At 45.3% G+C, this 20391-nt stretch overlaps 1 protein-coding gene across 2 annotated transcripts in view; it reads left to right on the top strand.

The window, feature by feature from the left end:
• The window catches only part of LOC147733530 (lactadherin-like), a 268497-nt gene extending 252259 nt beyond the window's left edge, over window positions 1-16238 (top strand). For both annotated transcript variants that reach the window (XM_086958129.1, XM_086958130.1), the window contains exon 10: window positions 12250-16238. In XM_086958129.1, coding sequence (XP_086814255.1) covers window positions 12250-12393 — 144 coding nt within the window. In that variant the 3' untranslated portion in view covers window positions 12394-16238. The remainder of the gene's footprint in view (window positions 1-12249) is intronic.
• The last annotated feature ends 4153 nt before the right edge of the window (window positions 16239-20391 follow it).

The following is a 20391-nucleotide window of genomic DNA, read 5'->3' as shown; positions in this document are numbered from 1 at the left end:
GCCACCAAACCCGGAAGCAATGCACAAATCCCGAAACGAACGCAAAGCGTCGTAACAACAACAAGGAAGGACTAAATAGTCTGCTCACGCATGCGCTAGTCCTTGCGCATGCGCTCATCGGATATTAGCGGCACTTGCCAACCATGTCTTTGCCAACCGCGTCAGTACGGGTTCGGCAGGCATGACAGTACGCCCCTCCCAAAATGCCCCCAACAGGTTTGGGTTTACCAGGATGGCGTCTATGAAACAAACGTATCAGTCTAGGGGCATGAACCTGACTTGCAGGCTCCCAACTGCGTTCTTCGATTCCATATCCTTTCCAGTGTATTAGATATTGTAATCTACCCCTACTTCTCCGGGAGTCGACAATACTCTCCACTTCGTATTCTTCTTCAGAATCCACAACAACTGGTGGTGTACCCACTAGCAAACGTGTACCAGGTGCAACTGGCTTAAGGAGCGAGACATGGAATACGGGGTGAATTCTCATGGACACAGGGAGATCAAGCTTCATGGCTACTGGATTAATGATTTTAGAGATTGCGAAAGGGCCAATGTATTTGGGTTGAAATTGACAAGCCCCCTTCAAGGCAATGTATTTAGATGACAGCCACACCTTATCACCCTCCGCATATACAGGTTCTGGTGTTCTATGTGCATCTGCCCCCTTCTTGTATTGAGTCTTGGCTTTGTCTAAATTTTCCATAACGGCATTGTGTACCATTTGCAAATGTTGTACTAAGGCAGATACTGAGGGAGTGTTGCAGGTGATGGAAAGAGGGATAGGTAATACTCTGGGATGGAACCCATGTGAACCATAAAAAGGAGTGAACAAAGTGGAGAAGTGATGACTGTTGTTATATGCCAATTCCGCTAACCAGATGACTTCATCCCACTCTTTTGTAGACTGAAGACATTGGCATCTAATCAGCTGTTCTAAACTCTGGTTAACTCTCTCCGTTTGTCCATCTGTTTGGGGGTGATGGCTGGAGGACAAACGTACTTCCACTTGTAATAGCCCGCATAATTGTCTCCAAAATCTTGAGACAAATTGGGTGCCTCTATCCGTGATCAAAACAAAAGGTATGCCATGCAACCGAACTACATGTCTTAAAAATATTTGAGCTAGTTTCAATGAAGAAGGCAAACCAGGTAAGGGAATGAAATGGGCAGTTTTAGTAAAATGATCTACTACAACTAATACTGTAGTGTTCCCTGTACTTGTGCGAGGTAATTAGACTATAAAATCCATTGACACTGTATGCCAAGGACCTGGAGGAGTTGGGATTGGGTTTAACAATCCTACTGGTTTGATGTGAGAGGATTTACCCTGAGCACAGACATGACAGGTCTTCACAAAATCTTGTATATCTTGTGACATACTGGGCCACCAACAATAACGTTTCACCATTTCCACAGTTCTTGCATCCTGGATGACCCGCCAATCCCTGTGTATGACACCAATGTAAAATTTCGTGTCTCAATGGCACAGTTGGGATATATAGACCACCCATCACATATCCCAATCCATCTTTCCAAATGGTTTCTTGACTCTTCAGATACTTCAGAGCTTGGGGGGTTTGCTGTACCTCGTATATCTCCCTCAGAAACCTCTCTTCCTTGCTTACAACACCTATGATTCTCTTGGTATCTAGGATAGAAGGTGGAACCTCTCCTGAAGGTAAAGGATCGAACCCTAACCGTGACAGGGCATCTGCTTTCCCATTCTTTCGCCCAGCGCGAAAGTGAATCTCAAAATCATACCCATTGAAAAACTGGGTCCATCGTAGTTGTCGCATAGAAAGGGCTTTGGTTGTCTTAAGGTATTGGAGATTTCTATGGTCAGTGATGATAGTTACCGTGTATCTAGTTCCTAGGAGATAGGATCTCCATTCCTCCAGTACCTTCTTTATTGCCAGCAATTCTCTTTCCCCTACCGCATAATTCACTTCAGGTGGTGTCAGTTTGTGTGAATAGAACGCCACAGGATGTAACTCCCCTGTTTCAGGATGGACTTGCGACAACACCCCTCCCACAGCGACCTGTGAAGCATCCACCTCCACTATAAAGGGACTACACTGATCAGGATGTCTCAAAACAAGAGCACTAGTGAAGGCTTTCTTTAGTTCCTTAAACGCTGTATCAGCTTCAACAGTCCAAATGAAGGGGATTCCCTTTTTGAGGAGCCTGGTAATGGGTGTCACTATGTCCGAGAAGCGGTTAATGAAGCGTCTATAGAAATTGGCAAAGCCAATGAACTGTTCCACTTCCTTAACCGAAGTAGGGGCGGTCCATTGCACTACGGCTTGCACCTTATGAGGATCCATTTCCTACACATAGCAGACTGTTGATTTTTTTTATCCTGCCTGCTGGCCTGTGGCCATGGTAAAATGACGATTCAGAAAAGGGGGTGGTGATGAACAGAGTGTCTGAATTAAGCAGACCACTCTTACCCAGTCCAAAGATCAGGGCTTGATCCATCACCGTTATTTATCTCACTGCACCATCCCAGCTCAGAACCTGGCTATATGCAAATCAGTCTGTCCCTGGCCCAGTGCATCATGGGAACAGGGCAGACTAAACTACCAAGCCAATTCTTCACCAGAAAGGAGACAAGCTACCGGGGACCGGTTTCTGGCATTTCAGCCGTCTTTGGCCCGGCTTGCTTGAATCCTGATGGTGCAGTGAGAAAGGGACTCATGTCTGAGTATACCCTGCCACACCTATAGTGGCCAAAAACGATTCAGAAAAGGGGGTGGTGATGAACAGAGTGTCTGAATTAAGCAGACCACTCTTACCCAGTCCAAAGATCAGGGCTTGATCCATCACCGTTATTTATCTCACTGCACCATCCCAGCTCAGAACCTGGCTATATGCAAATCAGTCTGTCCCTGGCCCAGTGCATCATGGGAACAGGGCAGACTAAACTACCAAGCCAATTCTTCACCAGAAAGGAGACAAGCTACCGGGGACCGGTTTCTGGCATTTCAGCTGTCTTCGGCCCGGCTTGCTTGAATCCTGATGGTGCAGTGAGAAAGGGACTCATGTCTGAGTATACCCTGCCACACCTATAGTGGCCAAAAACGATTCAGAAAAGGGGGTGGTGATGAACTGAGTGTCTGAATTAAGCAGACCACTCTACCACTACCAAGCCAATTCTTCACCAGAAAGGAGACAAGCAAGCCGGGCCGAAGACGGCTGAAATGCCAGAAACCGGTCCCCGGTAGCTTGTTTCCTTCCCAGTATAAGAATTGGCTTGGTAGTTTGGTCTGCCCTGTTCCCATGATGCACTGGGCCAGGGTCAGACTAATTTGCATATAGCCAAGTTCTGAGCTGGGATGGTGCAGTGAGCTAAAAAACGGTGATGGATCAAGCCCTGATCTTTGGACTGGGTAGAGTGGTCTGCTTAATTCAGACACTCTGTTCATCACCACCCCCTGTTCTGAATCATGGTAAAATGACTGCATGCTACTCTATGCACTACAAACGAGATTTGGAAGCATTGAAGCTGCTTTGTATCACCCACAAAGCAATATATGGAGCAGGACCGCTTTTCATCAGGAATAAAATCACCAAATTCATTCACCAAAGGAACCTGCGCCCAGATTGGCACCTCACTTCAAAATCCCACCATTCAAGAAAAACAAGCGTTTGCAATACAATAGGTCTCGGATTTCTGAGAGTTTAAGCTATTGGCATTATACATGACAATGCCTTTTATTTATCTGTTTTGATAACTAACACATAAATAAAAGGCTGATTATGAGGACGAAGGACGGATCGGTTTGCGACGTGGAGGAATCGCTCTTTTCTAGTAATTACACTTTTGGGTCATGGTACAGGACCTAAAAAAGATTAACTTTTTTGGACAGTTCTTGGTGATGCGATGAAACTATAAGAGGCACTCCTTATTAACTCTCCAACTGACCTTTGCCTTTTTTTCGCCATACTGACTCAAGACACCTTCCATCCTTGGAGTGTCCTGGGTGATCACTACAGCTACTACCTGGCCGTTGACTTCTTCCCGTGGAGTCACCTTATTACGGTGGGATCCCTTTCTTTTCTCAAGATATTGATTGGAAATTCTTTCTGTCACAAACAGCTACTACTTGGTCATTGATCTTGTCCGGCGGGCCCCTTCACCATATTTGGACCCCCTCTTCCCAGATATCTGGGGGAAGGTTTTCCTGCAAAACACAGGATTACACAGGAGTATATTGCTCCTTGTGAAGAGGCACAGATTCTAAAACAACTACCTCTAACAACTACTTGCTGACATCTCTTTCGAAGTGTACTCTTACACGTGACATTGTGTTTGCCCTGAGTAAGTTCCCTATATGGGAATGAAACACGTTGGCTGGATTGTCTAAACTCAATGAATTTTAAAAGAATTTTTTTGAATAAAGAAGTTATTTTTCTATTTACACTGGCCTATTGGACTTCTTGAGCTGCGCACCCCCATTTGTTGCATGATTCTCTGATCTGGAGCACAGTAACGTCACTCAACGGCTGGCATAGTGGTAGTCTGCACAGCGACTGTACATATAGGAACTGGCATGAGGTGCGGCATAGAAGGTCTGCCGTTGTTGCTTTGAATTAACATAAATAAAAGGTATTATCATTTACAATGCCATAGGTCAAACTTGATTAGCAAAGGTTTGTTTTTCTTTGACCTATTTCACTTTGAAGATGTGGCTACCATTGTCCTGGGGTTCTTGGAAAGTGGAAGCACGCATGGTGTGCTGAATTTTGCAGGAAAACATGTCTTGGCTGCAGTAGGAAAAACAAATAAAGAAAATTGTGCTTACAGACTAAATAAGACATACTGTGTAACAGAAGTAAAAGGGACGGTCCTCTTGGGACGTTACAAATGAAGACAAGGCGGTACTAAGGAGGGCATAACAAGCCTATTAACGAATCAGAAGCCAGCATTTACAAAGGACAAAGACGCAAGCCAATAAAAAATATGGGCGGAAACTGGGCAGAGCTTCAACTTCATACTCGAATACAGCAGGCCTCGCATAGCAACACATGCGCTTCCCAGGCTCGACCTAAAAACATAGGTGGCACATCTTTCTCTGTTCAAGCAGCCAAACTATGGAATCCATTACCCTCAAACTTAAGATCCACAGATAACTATCTTATCTTCAGAAGACTACTCAAGAGTTGGCTCTTTCCTACATAACCACCATACTCGAACACAAATGCACAGCGTATCCCTGTGTATATAAACATTTAATTTGATTATATGTATGTATTTAGATGTATATTTCTTGATATAAATATGTACTTGTGTATCTATATATTTACTACTTTGCTCCTACTGTAAAAAAAAAACAGTTGACTGTCTCCAATGCACTACCGTATATTTCACCCTATGCCTCTCTCAATATATCCTCTACCTCCACTCTCTGACTCATCCCAAACCTCGTTCTACTACTATGAGCTCCAAAATAACCCGCTCTAGACTCTTCTCTCCTCTATCCCTCCTTGGATCACCACAAACCTCATTTTAATAATATGATCTCCCAAACAACCCTTCTAAATTCTTCCCTCACCTATCCCTCCTTTGACTCATCCCAAACTCATTTTACTACTATGAGCTCCCTAATCCATTTATTGAGATTCTTTCCTCCATCTCCCCGTATATTCATCCCAAACCTCATCATGCTACTATGATCTCCCAATGAACTTTCTAGACTCCTCCCGCCGACTCTCGCCCTCTGATTTGCGCATCTGTTTGATTCTGCAATTTAATTCCGAATAATATTAGCTGAATAGAAGGTGCTGCCTAGTATTGCTGGCTTTAGTTGCATTAGCGCTCTTTGTTTACTATTCCTCGAACTTCTGTGGCCTCTCTGCCCTGTTTCACGTTCCATTCCCATTCCCCCATTGCTATTGGTGTGCACTCCCCTGGCCCGCCTACCCTCCCCGATACCGCCTCCCAGCTGCCCCTCCCACCCACGAACACTTAGCTGACCTCCCCCCTCGCATCGCTGTGACCGTCTGGACCCTGTCCATTGCGGACGCTCCTACACGCTTCCTGCTTTCAGATCCCGAGCGTGACCCTCCTTCCAGCGCTGATTGAAACTGCAGTGTGGTATTGTTTAGCCTCGAATTGCTAGCGCTTTCAACTATATCTAGCGCCGACTCTCGCCCTCATTTGCGCATCTGTGTGATTCTGCAATTTAATTCCGAATAATATTAGCTGAATAGAAGGTGCTGCCTAGTATTGCTGGCTTTAGTTGCATTAGCGCTCTTTGTTTACTATTCCTCGAACTTCTGTGGCCTCTCTGCCCCGTTTCACGTTCCATTCCCATTCCCCCATTGCTATTGGTGTGTACTCCCCTGGCCCGCCTACCCTCCCCGATACCGCCTCCCAGCTGCCCCTCCCACGCTCCGCCCCCTCCCTCTCCATTTAAAGCAGATCAACCAACGTGCAGCGTCCACGCGCTAAGGCCGCGCCGAAGATGCACCAAAGGTAAGCCCGTCTACGCCCGTCCGCGCCTGGACCGCGCCTAGCGCCAGACCCCCTGGTTCCCGCAATGTCCAGCACACTCGCATCACTTACGATGCCACCACCCTCCTAGCCCTTAACCCCGGCCGTTCTCCCAACTGCGTCCAAGCCGCTCCTGGACACACCCATGGACCCTTCTCTTGCAACTCCTGCAAGTTCGACGGCACCAAAACCAACTCCTCATCCACCAACACCGAACAGAGACCTGACACCAACCACCTAAAATGCATCCTGCTCAACACCCGCTCGGTCCACAGACACGCCATCGACCTCTGGAATCTACTACACACCATCTCTCCGGACGTCGCCTTCCATGTTTCTGTTAGGATGAATGCCTCATCAGCCCCAGACATCACCATTGCCATCCCGGAAGGATACAAGATCATCCGTAAGGACCGCATCGAGCAAACAGGAGGAGGCATCGCTATCGTCCATAAGAACTCCATCCGCATCTCAACCCGCTCAGACGTCACCTTGCCAGCACCGAACACCTCCACTTTCAGATCCACACCGACCCCAAGACCACACTCAGAGGCACCCTCCTCTACCGGCCCCCAGGACCCCGTACACAATTCAGTGACGACATCATTGACTTTATCACCCCACACGCCCTCCCCTCCGAGGACTACATTCTATTGGGAGACCTCAATTTTCACCTGGAAAAGAGCAATGACAGCAGCGCCACCGCCCTTCTGGACAATCTCGCCGACCTCGGACTCAAACAACTTGTCACTACCCCCACCCACATTGCAGGTCACACACTCGACCCGATCTTCACCTCCAGCAAACATGTCTCATTCAGTCACACCACAGCTCTTCATTGGACGGACTACAGCTGCGTTCGCTTTATCTACAATAAGACCACAATCCACAACCATCCTCAACCCACCCTGCGAAGAAATTGGAACAAAATCACCATCGACCAGATCTCCTCATCGCTTCTTCTAAACCCCCCCTGCCCACTCCTCTAACCCCGACCAAGCAGCCATTAATATTTATTTATTTATTTATTTACAGACTTGTAACGCGCTAGGAACTCGACTCCCTAAGGAGTATCTCCGCGCCTTTTGGCAACATCTGTGAACAAAAGCCCTGACCAGTGTATAAAAAATGCCCTAACAGAGCTAGTAATTGAACAAGAATGTCTTTAATTTTTTTCTAAAAGGAAACTGTTCCTTACACACTCTGATGTCATAGGGAAGATCATTCCAGAGCTTTGGTCCAGCTACTGACAGAGCCCTTCCCCCTTGTCTAGATTTCCAGAACCTGGGGACACATAACAGTTGTTGCTCTCCAGATCTGAGAGACCTCAAGGGGGTATAGGGAATGAACTTTTTGGTCAGATAGTCGGGACCTTTGCCAATGAGGCATTTGTGAATGGTGCAGCATGTTTTAAACAACACCCTCTGTTTTACAGTAAGCCAGTGAAGTTTGTTTAGAAGTGGCATAGAGGGAGTGCGGGCTGGGGCATTAAAAACAAGCCGTGCAGCTGTATTTTGCACGACTTGTAGTCTGGTCATGACGTCCTCATTGGCGGCCAGCAACAGACCGTTGCAATAATCCAGTCTGCTTAACACTAGCGACTGTACTAGTGTTTTCCTTGTTGTATCAGGTAACATGGGAAATACCCGTCGGAGAAGGCCAATGACATGGAAACAGGAGCTTACAACTTGATTGGCATGAAGTTTAAGGGCAAGCTCCTGATCCAATTTAACTCCTAGATCTTTCACAACGACTCTAGGTACGGGGACTGGGCCTAGGTCTTGAGGCCACCAGTCAGGAGTCCAGAGTCGTTTGGCTTCTCCAAAGAGCATGACCTCAGTCTTAGAGACGTTACACTGAAGGAAATTTGCTGCCATCCAATGCGCCACCTCTTTCATTCCCTGTGCAAAGGAGTTACGCACATCAGGGGTCAAGGTTTTAAAGGGGAAGAGGAGTTGAGTATCGTCTGCATACGATACAGGGATGAATCCATGAGATCTCATGATGTTAGCTAGGGGTGCCACATAGATGTTAAAAAGCGTTGGGCTCAAACAGGAGCCCTGTGGCACCCCCTTTGAGATCTCAACCTCCTCTGACTGGTATGGACCCAGTATGACTCTCTGAGTGCGGTTGGTGAAAAAACTCCTTAGCCAGGCCAGCGCCTTGCCTTCCAGACCGATGTCCATTAGTCTGGAGGTCATGATCTCATGTGAGACAGTGTCAAACGCCGCTGACAGATCTAAGAGCACCAGGATAACGGAAAACCCTTTATCCTGTAGCATACGAAGATCGTCAGCGACGGACAGTAAGGCAGTCTCTGTGCTGTGCCTGGGTCTAAACCCCGACTGGGAAGGATCAAGTACCCCTGCGCTCTCGATGTATTTAGACAAATGCCCGTTCACAAACTTCTCAGTAAGCTTCCCTAAGAAAGGGAGAAGAGAGATGGGTCTAAGGTTTGTCAGGTCTGTCCACGGAATGGAGTTATTTTTCCGTAGTGGTCTTACCAAAGCCTGCTTCCAACCAAGGGGGACTTCCCCTGTGCTCAGAGAAAGATTACCTCACCCAATGGCTATCCAACAGCGCCGACATCCTAGCACCGTTGAAAAAACGCCAAATCAAACTAGGCAGCAAAATCGCCTCCTGGTTCAACGATGATCTTAAAAAATCGAAGAAACTCTGTCGCTCCCTCGAGAAGACCTGGAAAAAGGACCCAAACACCAGCACCAGGGACGCCTTCAAAAACGCCACCCGCATACACCACCAACTAATCCGGTCTGCCAAGAAAGCCTCTTTCAAAGACCGACTAGACAACAACGCCCACAACAGCAAGGAATTATTCAACATCGTCAAAGAATTTACCAACCCATCAGCCAACTCCAACAACATCACCCACTCCCAAGCCCTCTGCGACTCCCTAGCTTCCTTCTTCCACAACAAAATCGCAGACATCCACAACAGCTTCGACAACCGACCCGGAGACCAACCCACCCAACCTTCTGCAGGACCTTCACCCCCCTTGAACATCCTTAAAGACTGGAACCCAATCTCCACTGAGGACACCATCCGCCTGATGAACTCCATCCACTCAGGATCCCCAACTGATCCATGCCCTCACCACATCTTCAACAAAGCAGACTCCATCATAGCACCACACCTCCGAGATGTCATCAACTGCTCCCTCAACTCCGCCACCTTCCCGGAAAGCTGGAAACACGCAGAACTCAGCGCCCTTCTGAAAAAACCCACAGCTGACCCCACCGAACTCAAAAACTACTGCCCCATCTCGCTTCTTCCATTCCCGGCCAAAGTCATCGAGAAAGCTGTCAACAACCAGCTCGCCACCTTCCTTGAAACCAACAAATCCCTCGACTCCTCACAGTCCAGATTCCAAGCCAAACACAGCACTGAGACCGCACTTATCGCAGCAACAGACGACATTCGAACTCTACTAGACAATGGAGACACAGTCGCCCTCATCCTCCTCGACCTCTCCGCTGCCTTCGACACAGTCTGTCATAGCACCCTTCCACAGCGCCTCAGAAACGTCGGAATCCAAGGAAAAGCACTGGAATGGATCACCTCGTTCCTCACCGGAAGAACCCAGAGAGTCCGCCTCCCACCTTTCAAGTCAGAGGCCTCTGAAGTCATCTGCGGCGTGCCACAAGGATCTTCACTCAGCCCCACCCTCTTCAACGTATACATGAGCCCCCTCGCGACCATCGCACGCCAACATAACCTCAACATCATCTCCTACGCTGACGACACTCAACTGATCCTCTCACTCACCAAAGACCCTAACACCGCCAAAACCAACTTACACGAAGGAATGAAAGAAGTAGCCGAGTGGATGAAGCACAGCCGTCTGAAACTGAACTCAGACAAAACAGAAGTCCTCATCTTAGGCACCGCCCCCTCCGCCTGGGATGACTCTTGGTGGCCAGAGGCCCTTGGAAAAGCACCCATCCCGACAGACCACGCACGGAACCTGGGCGTCATCCTGGACTCCTCACTCTCGATGAACAGACAAGTCAACGCCGTCTCATCATCTTGCTTCAACATTCTTCGCATGCTAAAAAAACATTTCGCTGGAACCCCACAGAAACTCGTAAAACGGTCACCCACGCACTGGTCACGAGCCGCCTGGACTACGGAAACACCCTATACGCCGGTACCACCGCAAAACTCCAGAAAAAACTCCAACGCATCCAGAACGCTTCAGCCAGGCTCATACTAGACATCCCGCGTAAAGAACACATCTCTGGTCACCTGAAAAACCTCCACTGGCTCCCGGGTAAATAAAAGGATTACTTTCCGCCTCCTAACCCACGCACACAAAGCACTTTACGAACTTGGACCAGAATGCCTCAACACATGACTGTCCTTCTACACCCCCACCCGTCAGCTACGATCCTCCAACCAAGCCCTTGCCACTGTACCTCGCATCAACAAAACCACCATGGGAGGTAGATCCTCCTCCTACCTGGCAGCTAAAACTTGGAACTCTCTTCCCACTCACCTTCGCCTTACTCAGAACCACCTAGCATTCAGAAAGCAACTTAAAACTTGGATATTCGACAAGTAATTCTCCACCCTTCCTCAAGCACCTTGAGACCCTATGGGTATGTAGCGCGCTATATAAATCTCTTGACTTGACTTGACTCTTTTATTCCCCAATTATTGTTTTCAATCCAACTAACAGGCTCACATGTCCACTGCTCAATATAACTCAAATTTCACTTTACTAATCCACTACTAATTCATTTTGGGTTTGGAGTAGCATGGTACTTGCCAAAAAGCACTATGACGCTTCGTCAGGGGTAGTAAGCACTAGATAAATACAATTACACTATAGTACGTCAACAGCAACTGAAAATGAGTTTTAAACTGATAATCAGTTTCTTTTGTTTATATTAACGTTGCTGCCCTGTAGGGGCCTACCCTCCACAGTAAGGATCACACTTATATAAAACATGGTGCACAACCCTATGGTGGCCTAACCTTCACCTCTGTAGGAGGACCCACATGCCATGCTCAAGCTTCATCGGCTCCTGATTGGCTTTATAGGAATACCCAAATGTATTTAAGGGGAACTGAGATGAATTCTTGTCCAGGCTTACTACCAAGTGTTTCCCAATTCACAGCATAGTAACCAGTGCTTGGATAGGAACATGGTTCTGTTGAAGACAGAACCAGATGTCTTCAGATAACCTAGAAGATTATTGAAAGAATAGACCCTTTAAATTCAATGTGATTACCTACTAAGTCACAGATCATCTGCTAATGGATTGCATGCCGCAGCTTAATGTTAGAGAGATTGTTTCATATTTACAATCCTTTTTCCTTTACATCAGTGATATATTCATATTATCAAGGTAGGTAAGGGGCCTCTAAGAAGATTTTGTGTCTGCAAAATTACTTACAAGCACATTGAGGATTTTAATGATGCATAAAAATGGCTATTCTCCCACCTGCCAAATGCAATTGCTGTGTGACACAGGATCGATCACCTCTGTATCCATTTTTCTGGTAGTGTGTTTAGGCTTTATTTTGTATGTATAAATAAATAAATAAATAAATAAATGATGTTTTAATGACGTTGAAATGTTGCTGTTAGGAGGTTGCCGGTAGAAATATTATCTTGCTTGAGTCTTTCTAAAGTGAGTAAGGATTGATTGTTGCTGAACTTATTGTCAATGCTGTCTGATTATTTTTTTTTATTTCTTGTCCTTGTCCTCTCTATTCATCTGCAGATCTTTCCTGGAAACAATGACAACAACTCACACAAGAAAAACATTTTTGACCCGCCTTTTTATGCCCGCTATGTCCGCATACTGCCACACTCTTGGCACGAGCGCATTACTCTGCGTGTGGAGCTGCTGGGCTGTGATGAATAATCTCCTGCCAGGAAGACGCAAGAAGGGGTTGGAAGGACTGCACCGATGAAACCATCCTCCCTACCACAGTATCATCCTCAGTCCTTTGGCCGTCAAAGCTGCTGTAACATCACTGTCTCCATGCCATTAATCTGCCGTTTGTTTAGTAGGAAAGCTTACCATTCCACAACATTGATCAGATGGGAGGTGTGGGTCTTTAAAGTTGGGAGCATGTAGAAATATTTTGAGGTTATTGATGGCCTGCACTCCACACGTTCCACATAATCTCCTCTAGCGTGGGTCAGAGGTCTCTGGAATGAACCCATGTACAATTCTACAGGGAGGCTGCACTTTTCCACTCTATATATTGTGTACAGTGTTAGACTGTTCAACTTTCACTGTTGGGCGCTACTAGCTGGATCTGTGCGGATCATCAGCGAAAGTTGTTCATGGAATGCTGGCGGAAGGTAGCATCAAATGACACCGTAGTTGGTTTTAGGTTTGATAGAAATTATTTTTAACTCATGGCCATAGATGTTTTTGGGTGGAATGCTGAAGATAGTGTGGTGTTCTTTCATAATATAACTCAGCCACCTTCTTAAGTTTGATACTATCTTCAAAATATGATGAAAGTTGTCCAATAGTTTGTCTCTACCTCCTCACACCAGCCATGATGGCCTCAGTCCCATGTGATCTGTAACTCATCATTTCATACAGATTAGAATTTCCTTTCTTCCAGTTTGCTTCTTGCATCCATTCCTTTCCTTGAACACTGAATAGAATGGACTGGCTGACCGCCCCAGAGCTCCTGAAACAGATCAGGGACAGGATTATGGCTCTTCGTTATGAGTTCAGGTTTGGGCATAAAATATTTTAAAGATATTTTATTCATGGTATTCTATTAGCCACACACCTGCACACGCATATAGTCACTAGCACCATGTAACTCACACACACGTACACCTCAATGCCATGCACTCCAGACCTCTCATGCAGTTTGCAGTTGTGGGCAGAACTCATCCCATCGTTGTGTAGGGGCCATGTGTATATTGGGGGTCCTGGTCATGTATGTTGTTGATCCGCAGTGCAGTTGCTTGGTGTTTAATGTTTCTTAGACAGTTTATTGCCCAGAAGTTCAGAGCTTTCACCTACTTAGGAACCCTCATCAGGAGGGTGATGAAGTTTGATTGTAGCTCACTGAACAGACTGTCCTAATAATATGACATTTGCAATCTGCATATCCAAAGCTTTTATATGTTAAGTTTATCTGCAAACAGTTCATCGAAGTCTTCATTTTATACTTATTTAAAGGAGTGGGTGAGTCAGCCTTGCTATGGCTAGAACTTATGAATGAGATTTACAGCAATTGGACATATTGCACAAACTAGCCCATTCCCCTCAACAGTTTGGATTTTAAAGATTATTCTGAAAGTATTATTCTGCCTTGAACAATGAGACAACAAATGGATTAAAATCTGTATCATTGACTATTCTCTGTTGAAGCGTGACCTCTTCATGATGATGGAAATCACGCTGGTCATATAAGTCACCGGCCACATTTATGGAATGGGACTGCGATGTGAAGAGTTGGAAACTGCACAGACCTTTTTGTTAGCTTGTGCTAATTGTATTTTGTGATAACACTGAAAAAACGTCCAATAGGTGAAGATGGGGAGAAGTGTGAGTTGAAGAGGTACGAAACTCTGGGAATGGTCTGTTTACGTATTTATGTTTTCGTAGATGCATCAACGCTCTGCTTCTTAATACTTGCGAGTTATCAATGTGTAAAGTATTTACCTGCTACATTTAAATCATCCCTAACTGCAAACAAACAGTTGAGAACAAATTTAAAATTTGTATGTAAATAATGGAATTTTGTAAGCGTATCTGTTATTTTTTAGTCAAGTAGTATTCGTTAATCTAGGATCACTTCCCACTCTAGAACCTCATACAATGGGTTATTTTAATTATAAATTTTACTGGGAAAGGTTAGCAAATTCATAAGGAATGGGTGGTGCAGCCGATTGGAAGGGCCCTGGTTTACAAGCACATAGCTCTTCAGAAGGACGCAGAGAGGAAAAACCTAGACGACGATCTGCAGCCTGGCCAAAGGGTAACGATGAGGAAAGTAGACAGTAGGGGCAGACGGGTATTAAGGCATGGGCTTGATCTCATAAACCATTAATGATTACACATTGTCTGGTCTAGGCGATGTTCCCTGAGCCAATCAGGCTTAATAATGGTGGTCAGAGAAACTGCCCAACTGTTTGCTTCTTTAGTTAAGTTATTTTAAGAACTCTGTTCCTTTAGCATTCCTCGCTACTCAAAGTGAGGTGATGAGTGGCAAGGACAAGGAAGAGCTCAGGGAAAGATACTTGCAGGGTACAACTACTCCTAGAGCCCAGAATCCCCTGTCAGGATCCTGCCACCCTCCAGCTCAACCGAATCAATGGCTAGTTTGATCACTAATAATTTTGCTGCTGGTAATTGGTCATGTTATTTTATAACAATGAACCCTAAACATAATGTTCTTAAAACTAACATAGAAACTGTAGATGATTCCTAGAAGGTAGCAACAATTAATGTATTACAATCCTGTTACTTACTAATCAAAATGTAGCACATTTAAAAAAAATGCTTATTTGCATAGTGATGGAGTGATATACATTTTATTTACTTTGCGGCTTTCTCTGGAACTGTCTCAACGTGAAGGTTTGAATTCCTTTCATCCTTCTCGGACCACACAAGGGAAATCACCATTTTTTTGAAGGGCAATCCCAACTCTCTGTACTTTTGGCCACCTCACATGGTCCCGCCCCCAAGCCAGGCTGCCAAAGGGACCTGCAGCCACTTGTCATACACTGGTAAACTGTGAGCCTGCGCCCCAAGCTGGTATGAATGTTCTTGCACAATACGTACTAATGCCCTTTCCCTAAGGGCTGTCCTAACAATTATTTGATGGAGAGTCCATGTGTCCTAGAAGTCATTAAGTGTTGCATGCAGCTATTCCCTCAGCATCTCCTCAAATTTACAAATTTCAACTACACCAATATTAGGGGGCTGGGTGGGTAGAATCTGCACCTCGCTTGGGTCACTATGGCTTGCCGAAAAGGGGAGGGCAGGTCACATTGTGCCCCATAGGCCCTCCCAACATTGGGAGCAGAAGTAACTCGCTAAAGGCTTGTCCCCTATCACATGACTCACAAGACGGGGGCAAAAAGGTCCTTCCTTACTGCCCACAGCTACCACTACTTTAGACCAAAGAGTCAAAAGCAGGGGAGTGGGCAGTTATCTGCAGGAGCCCCAGGCCCTACTACTGCACACTGCCAGGGTGTGCACTCTATCTAATGTGAAAGACAAGTGTTGAATTAATGACAAGATGTGGAAGGCAGAGGAAAGGCATTTGAGCTCAAATATTTTACCAACAGAATTTTGTATGTTTGCCCAGCATTAAATATATTTATGGTTGGCCCATAGACATGCACAGATTTCACATATCTGTGAAAATCAAATTATTTAAGTATTTTAAGAGGAAGAAAGTGTTGACTGATTGTGGATTTGGCTGCGTCCCTGTTTTGGTTACCAGTTAATGAAAAGCAAGTGCCCAAGAGACAGAAAAACCCTGGTGCCCTCATCTTCTCTTAAAAATGGTGAGAAATTGTGCATCATTGAATATACAGTATACGTAATGCATTAGTAAGAGACTGGCCATGCGTATGTACATGCAGTTGGAGTATTGGGGCAAATGTGTGTGCTGAATTAAATGGCATGAAGAGCTAATTACTCGAACAGTTGTGTGCTTTAAGCCAACAACATCTAGAGATGGAGATATCGAAAGTCCAATAAATCTATACTCTTATGCCCCATCTATTCTCATGAATTGTGTCCGTTATGCTTTTGTAATATTTTACCACAAGCGACATTTTTCAGTTAGTCAAAACAAAGCTCAAACATAATTTTGCAATTTTCTGTAGAAGGCAAAAGGATTTGGCGGCCTAAATGCATGGTGTGATATTTCTAATTTACTTCGATTGTACGAGATATCTTTAAATGTCCACAGTTTAATGATGTTATTTAAGTTGATCCCGTTTTAAGTCTTAATACCTTTTCAAACAAAAATAGTTAATTTCAAAATCATTGGTTATTTAGCATTTATCCAGCCTTACAAAAGACTGCTGGGGCATTTCTGCTAGCATGCTACACACTTTTGCAAATGTGTTCTAAACAAGTGTCTATTCAGTTACTCTTAATGAAAAGATGTATTTGTTGCAGAAAGGTTGCATCTGATTTTGTAAGTGATATTTCTGTGTAGATAGTTAATTTGGGTTAATTCACTGTTTGTATGTAATTAGCCCCTCTTTTCGTTATCTGAATCCAAAAATCCCTATCTAGGGACTACTTTAACGGGGTCTCCTTAAACAATGCTTTTCAGTGAACTCTGCAGGGTTGGCAAAGTCTGTTGCTTTAATGTAGAAGAAAAGAGATTATTACTCTTGGATACTTCTTGCAAGATATTAAATTAATATGTATAAGAATGTGGACAAATCGGACGTAAACTATATACTAGAAAAGAGGAGAACTTCTGGTTACTTTTTGAGATCTGGATGGAACAGAGTATACAGTGCTATTTTTTTCTGGCATCCTCTGGTTAAACCTAGGACGGTATATCGCTGGTTCTTCTAGAGATATATATGTTAGACACCACCATATGCAAAAGTGGTTGGGTTGTTTACCTGAGGAGATGTAAAAATGTGCTGTTATGATTTGCATTTGATGGTGCTATGAAGACTATTAAAGGTGGGCAAAGCCACACATGATCTGAATATGACCTAGAGATAGGATATTATCAAAATGGAACGCAGTGTCCCTAGCCAAATCGCCAGATCATGCTAATCCCTGGAGGTCATCCTACAATCAGTACACCTTGTCTTTGAAAAACGATATTGGGTATATAGTTACCTAGTATTGTGAACATTGATGAATAGACTATTTTCAGCGGTTCGTGAGACCTTTCAATTAGTAGGAGGGTTTTCTTGCATTGCGATTAGACTGCGTAAATTGTATTTACGTTGCCTTGATGCACTGGATTTGAAAGTTGATGTCGGAATTAAGAACAGGCGAACGTCCTAGAAAGAAAACACTAGTACTTATGAATTAGTAATAAGCGGAGTCTCAACTGGACAGCTGTACCAATCTAGAAGAGTAAAGTCATCTCTGTACACATAAAATACTTGTTGATGGCCGTACAGTACTACACAAAAACATGTATGAGATTAGTAAATACAGATGAATGAACCACGGCCTCTACTGCCTGCGGGGGCATGGGGCTCACGAAAACCCGCTACATTCGGATTTATTGTGTAAACTGAAAACGAAGAGTCGAAAATTAACTTTTTAATATATCACCTAAATAAGTCTGCTGCAACTTTTGTTTTATTGCAAAGGGGCCTGTTCAAGTAAAACATGTATTTAATGAGGGCAGTCTGCAGTTTCGGGCGGTGTGATAAGAAGTTAGGCAGGCTTAACACTTCTAGTCCCATGGGGTCATGGGAGTAATTACAGGATTATCTAGATTAGGCTACAGAGATTGCATTTGGCGGTAAACGAGAAATGCACACGGTCAGCAGAAAAAAACACGAACTATTTCTGGGTCCGGAGACTTGGGCTGGAGAGGCAGGGCGTTTCCTTTGTCTCACTATAAGTAAGTATTGATGGGACCTTAGGGAGAGGGAGGGCAGCGAAGAAACATCTGTTCAGCTCCGTGGACGGAGTCCCAGAAGGCGCATTAACACCTGCAGTTCGCGCTCCCCAGACGCGGGGTCACGGCGTCAGCTGGGTCGGCGGCGGAGAACACCTGAGGAATCTGGTCGCAGAAACGTTCGTTTCATGTCCGAGGTGATGCTGCTGTTTTGAGTCGACTCGGGTTGCTTGGCAACTGCAGAAAACGTAATCCGCCCCAAGGAGGCGCCCAAAGCATTTCAAGAGTTCCGTGTGTATTTTGGAGTTAAAGAATTTTCAGCCGAGATCCGTTCCTTTCTAAACTATCCTTGCACCATGGCAACTCGACGCGCTCCAAGCCCGGCCATGTTTCGGAGACATATACCTTGCATTTCTAAGTCAGATCACAATATGAAGGAGGAACAGGGAGACAGATACATTGTAAGACACGATTACTCCTATTATGTCCTAAACTTGCATCACATTCTTGAGAGCTTAGTACGTCTAGCGTGTGTATGTCTCTGTGTCCTCCTGTGCTTTGGTACTGAGAGTGTAAGGTGAAAAGGGGTCAGTGCAGGGGCGTAACGTAGACCCCTTCAGCCCCTGCAAGTGGGCCCCAACCCTTCCGGGGGCCACCGAACCATCACGGGGCCCATTCAGCCCATGGCCAATGAATATCTGTGGAGGAGGAGACTCGCGTTCTGCATGGGGGCACCATTTTGCGGTACCCCCATGGGGCCCACCGCCCCAGTAGTGGAATTTAGCTCAATCTGCTGAACATCTTGAGGAGCACGTTCGCCTCCAGCTCACACTTTAAAAGGAATAATGCAGTATTAATGAAGCATTTTACTGTCAGGGCAATATTTGCTTATTAAATCAGACACTGACTGCATTCTTTCTGACGCTCACTTTGCTGGCACGACCAGAATAATCCCTTTTTGTGTGGATTAAGAGACGTTGAGGAGATACCCAGAGCTTTCTGCTGTGCGTGGACTCCGTGTTAGAAACTGGAAGTTCAGCTAGATCCAGGGCTTTAAGTGGGCCGGATCTCCCCGGTGCTGAGCACCAGCAGTTTTTTTAAAGTGGGGCTCGAAACTGGTCTCTATCGGGCTGTTTTGTTCCCTTGCACAGGCGGTCTGTTTTTTTCCAGACTACAGTGACAGTGGGCACAGCAATGTGATCGTGCTCACACTGCTCACTTCTCACCAGTGGAGAAGTAACGGCATGACGTCATGCCAGGTGAGCGTAATAGGGGAAAGGAAATCCTTTAAAGAGAGTAATTTTCTCTCTGGTTTTCCCTTCTCTTTTTGACACTCGGGAGGAGCAACATTGTTTAAGAAGCACAGACTGGAGAATATTTCTAGCTGATTTTGGCGTTTGGTCATTTGGTGCAATAACTGGTTCAATGTCAGCTGCTAGAGAACAACGTCCAAAGGCACAAGAAGTCAAAGTAGGAAATTCTGACCTGTAACTCTGAGAGTTAATGCTAGCAGTGCCCAGCATTTACCCCTGAAGCCCTGACGCAGGAGAAATTATGTCCTCAAGATAGCCACCACCCTTGTATTTTAACCTCAACACAAAGTCCTCTATGTGATCTGGTGTTGGAGGCGGAATCAACTTAGAGCACACAATTAAAAATAACTTTTCCCCACGAGAATGGAATCTTCTTATTTACCTCTGACTATGCCTCATGGAGGGATTCTAAAACTGTTTTACCAAGCATTACACCATTATCCTTAAAGCTACCACAATGGTGTGTACCCTTCACCAAAGCACTCTTTTTTTCCCTTGTTGGTAAGGGCTCCAGCATTTTTACCCTGGAGTCTCAGAGACCCCCCTGAGAGAGTCCACAGCGTCAAGGGAGCCACGACAGCAGAGGTGTGGAAATGGCGCCCCTTGCCAAAGCACTCCCTCTCCCCTTGTTGGGGAGGGTACAGTATTTATGCCCTGGAGTCTCAGAGACTCTTCTGAGAGAATCCACAGCATAAAGGAAGCCATACACAGCAGAGGTGTGGGAATGACACAATTTCCACGATTTTCCTCCTCTCCTGGTTATGTTTCCTTCACCCTTCCCCACCTCTTTCCCTCTTTCATTCTTTGTCTACCTCCCCTGCTCCTATTCTGTCCCCTGAATCTCTACCCTTGCCTGCTTTTTCCCTTACATATTTGTTTTTAACGCATGTAACTACGCTCCAGCAATTTGTAACTATGCTCTGAAACTGTGTAACTTGTAACTATGTAACTGGTAATTATGCTCTGAAACAATGCACTTCCTCATGTAAAGCGCTCTGATACCTCTGG

The sequence above is a fragment of the Lissotriton vulgaris genome, chromosome 2_1 (assembly GCF_964263255.1).
Source record: "Lissotriton vulgaris chromosome 2_1, aLisVul1.2, whole genome shotgun sequence".
NCBI lineage: Eukaryota > Metazoa > Chordata > Amphibia > Caudata > Salamandridae > Lissotriton > Lissotriton vulgaris.
This window is presented reverse-complemented; position numbering and strand designations above follow the sequence as displayed.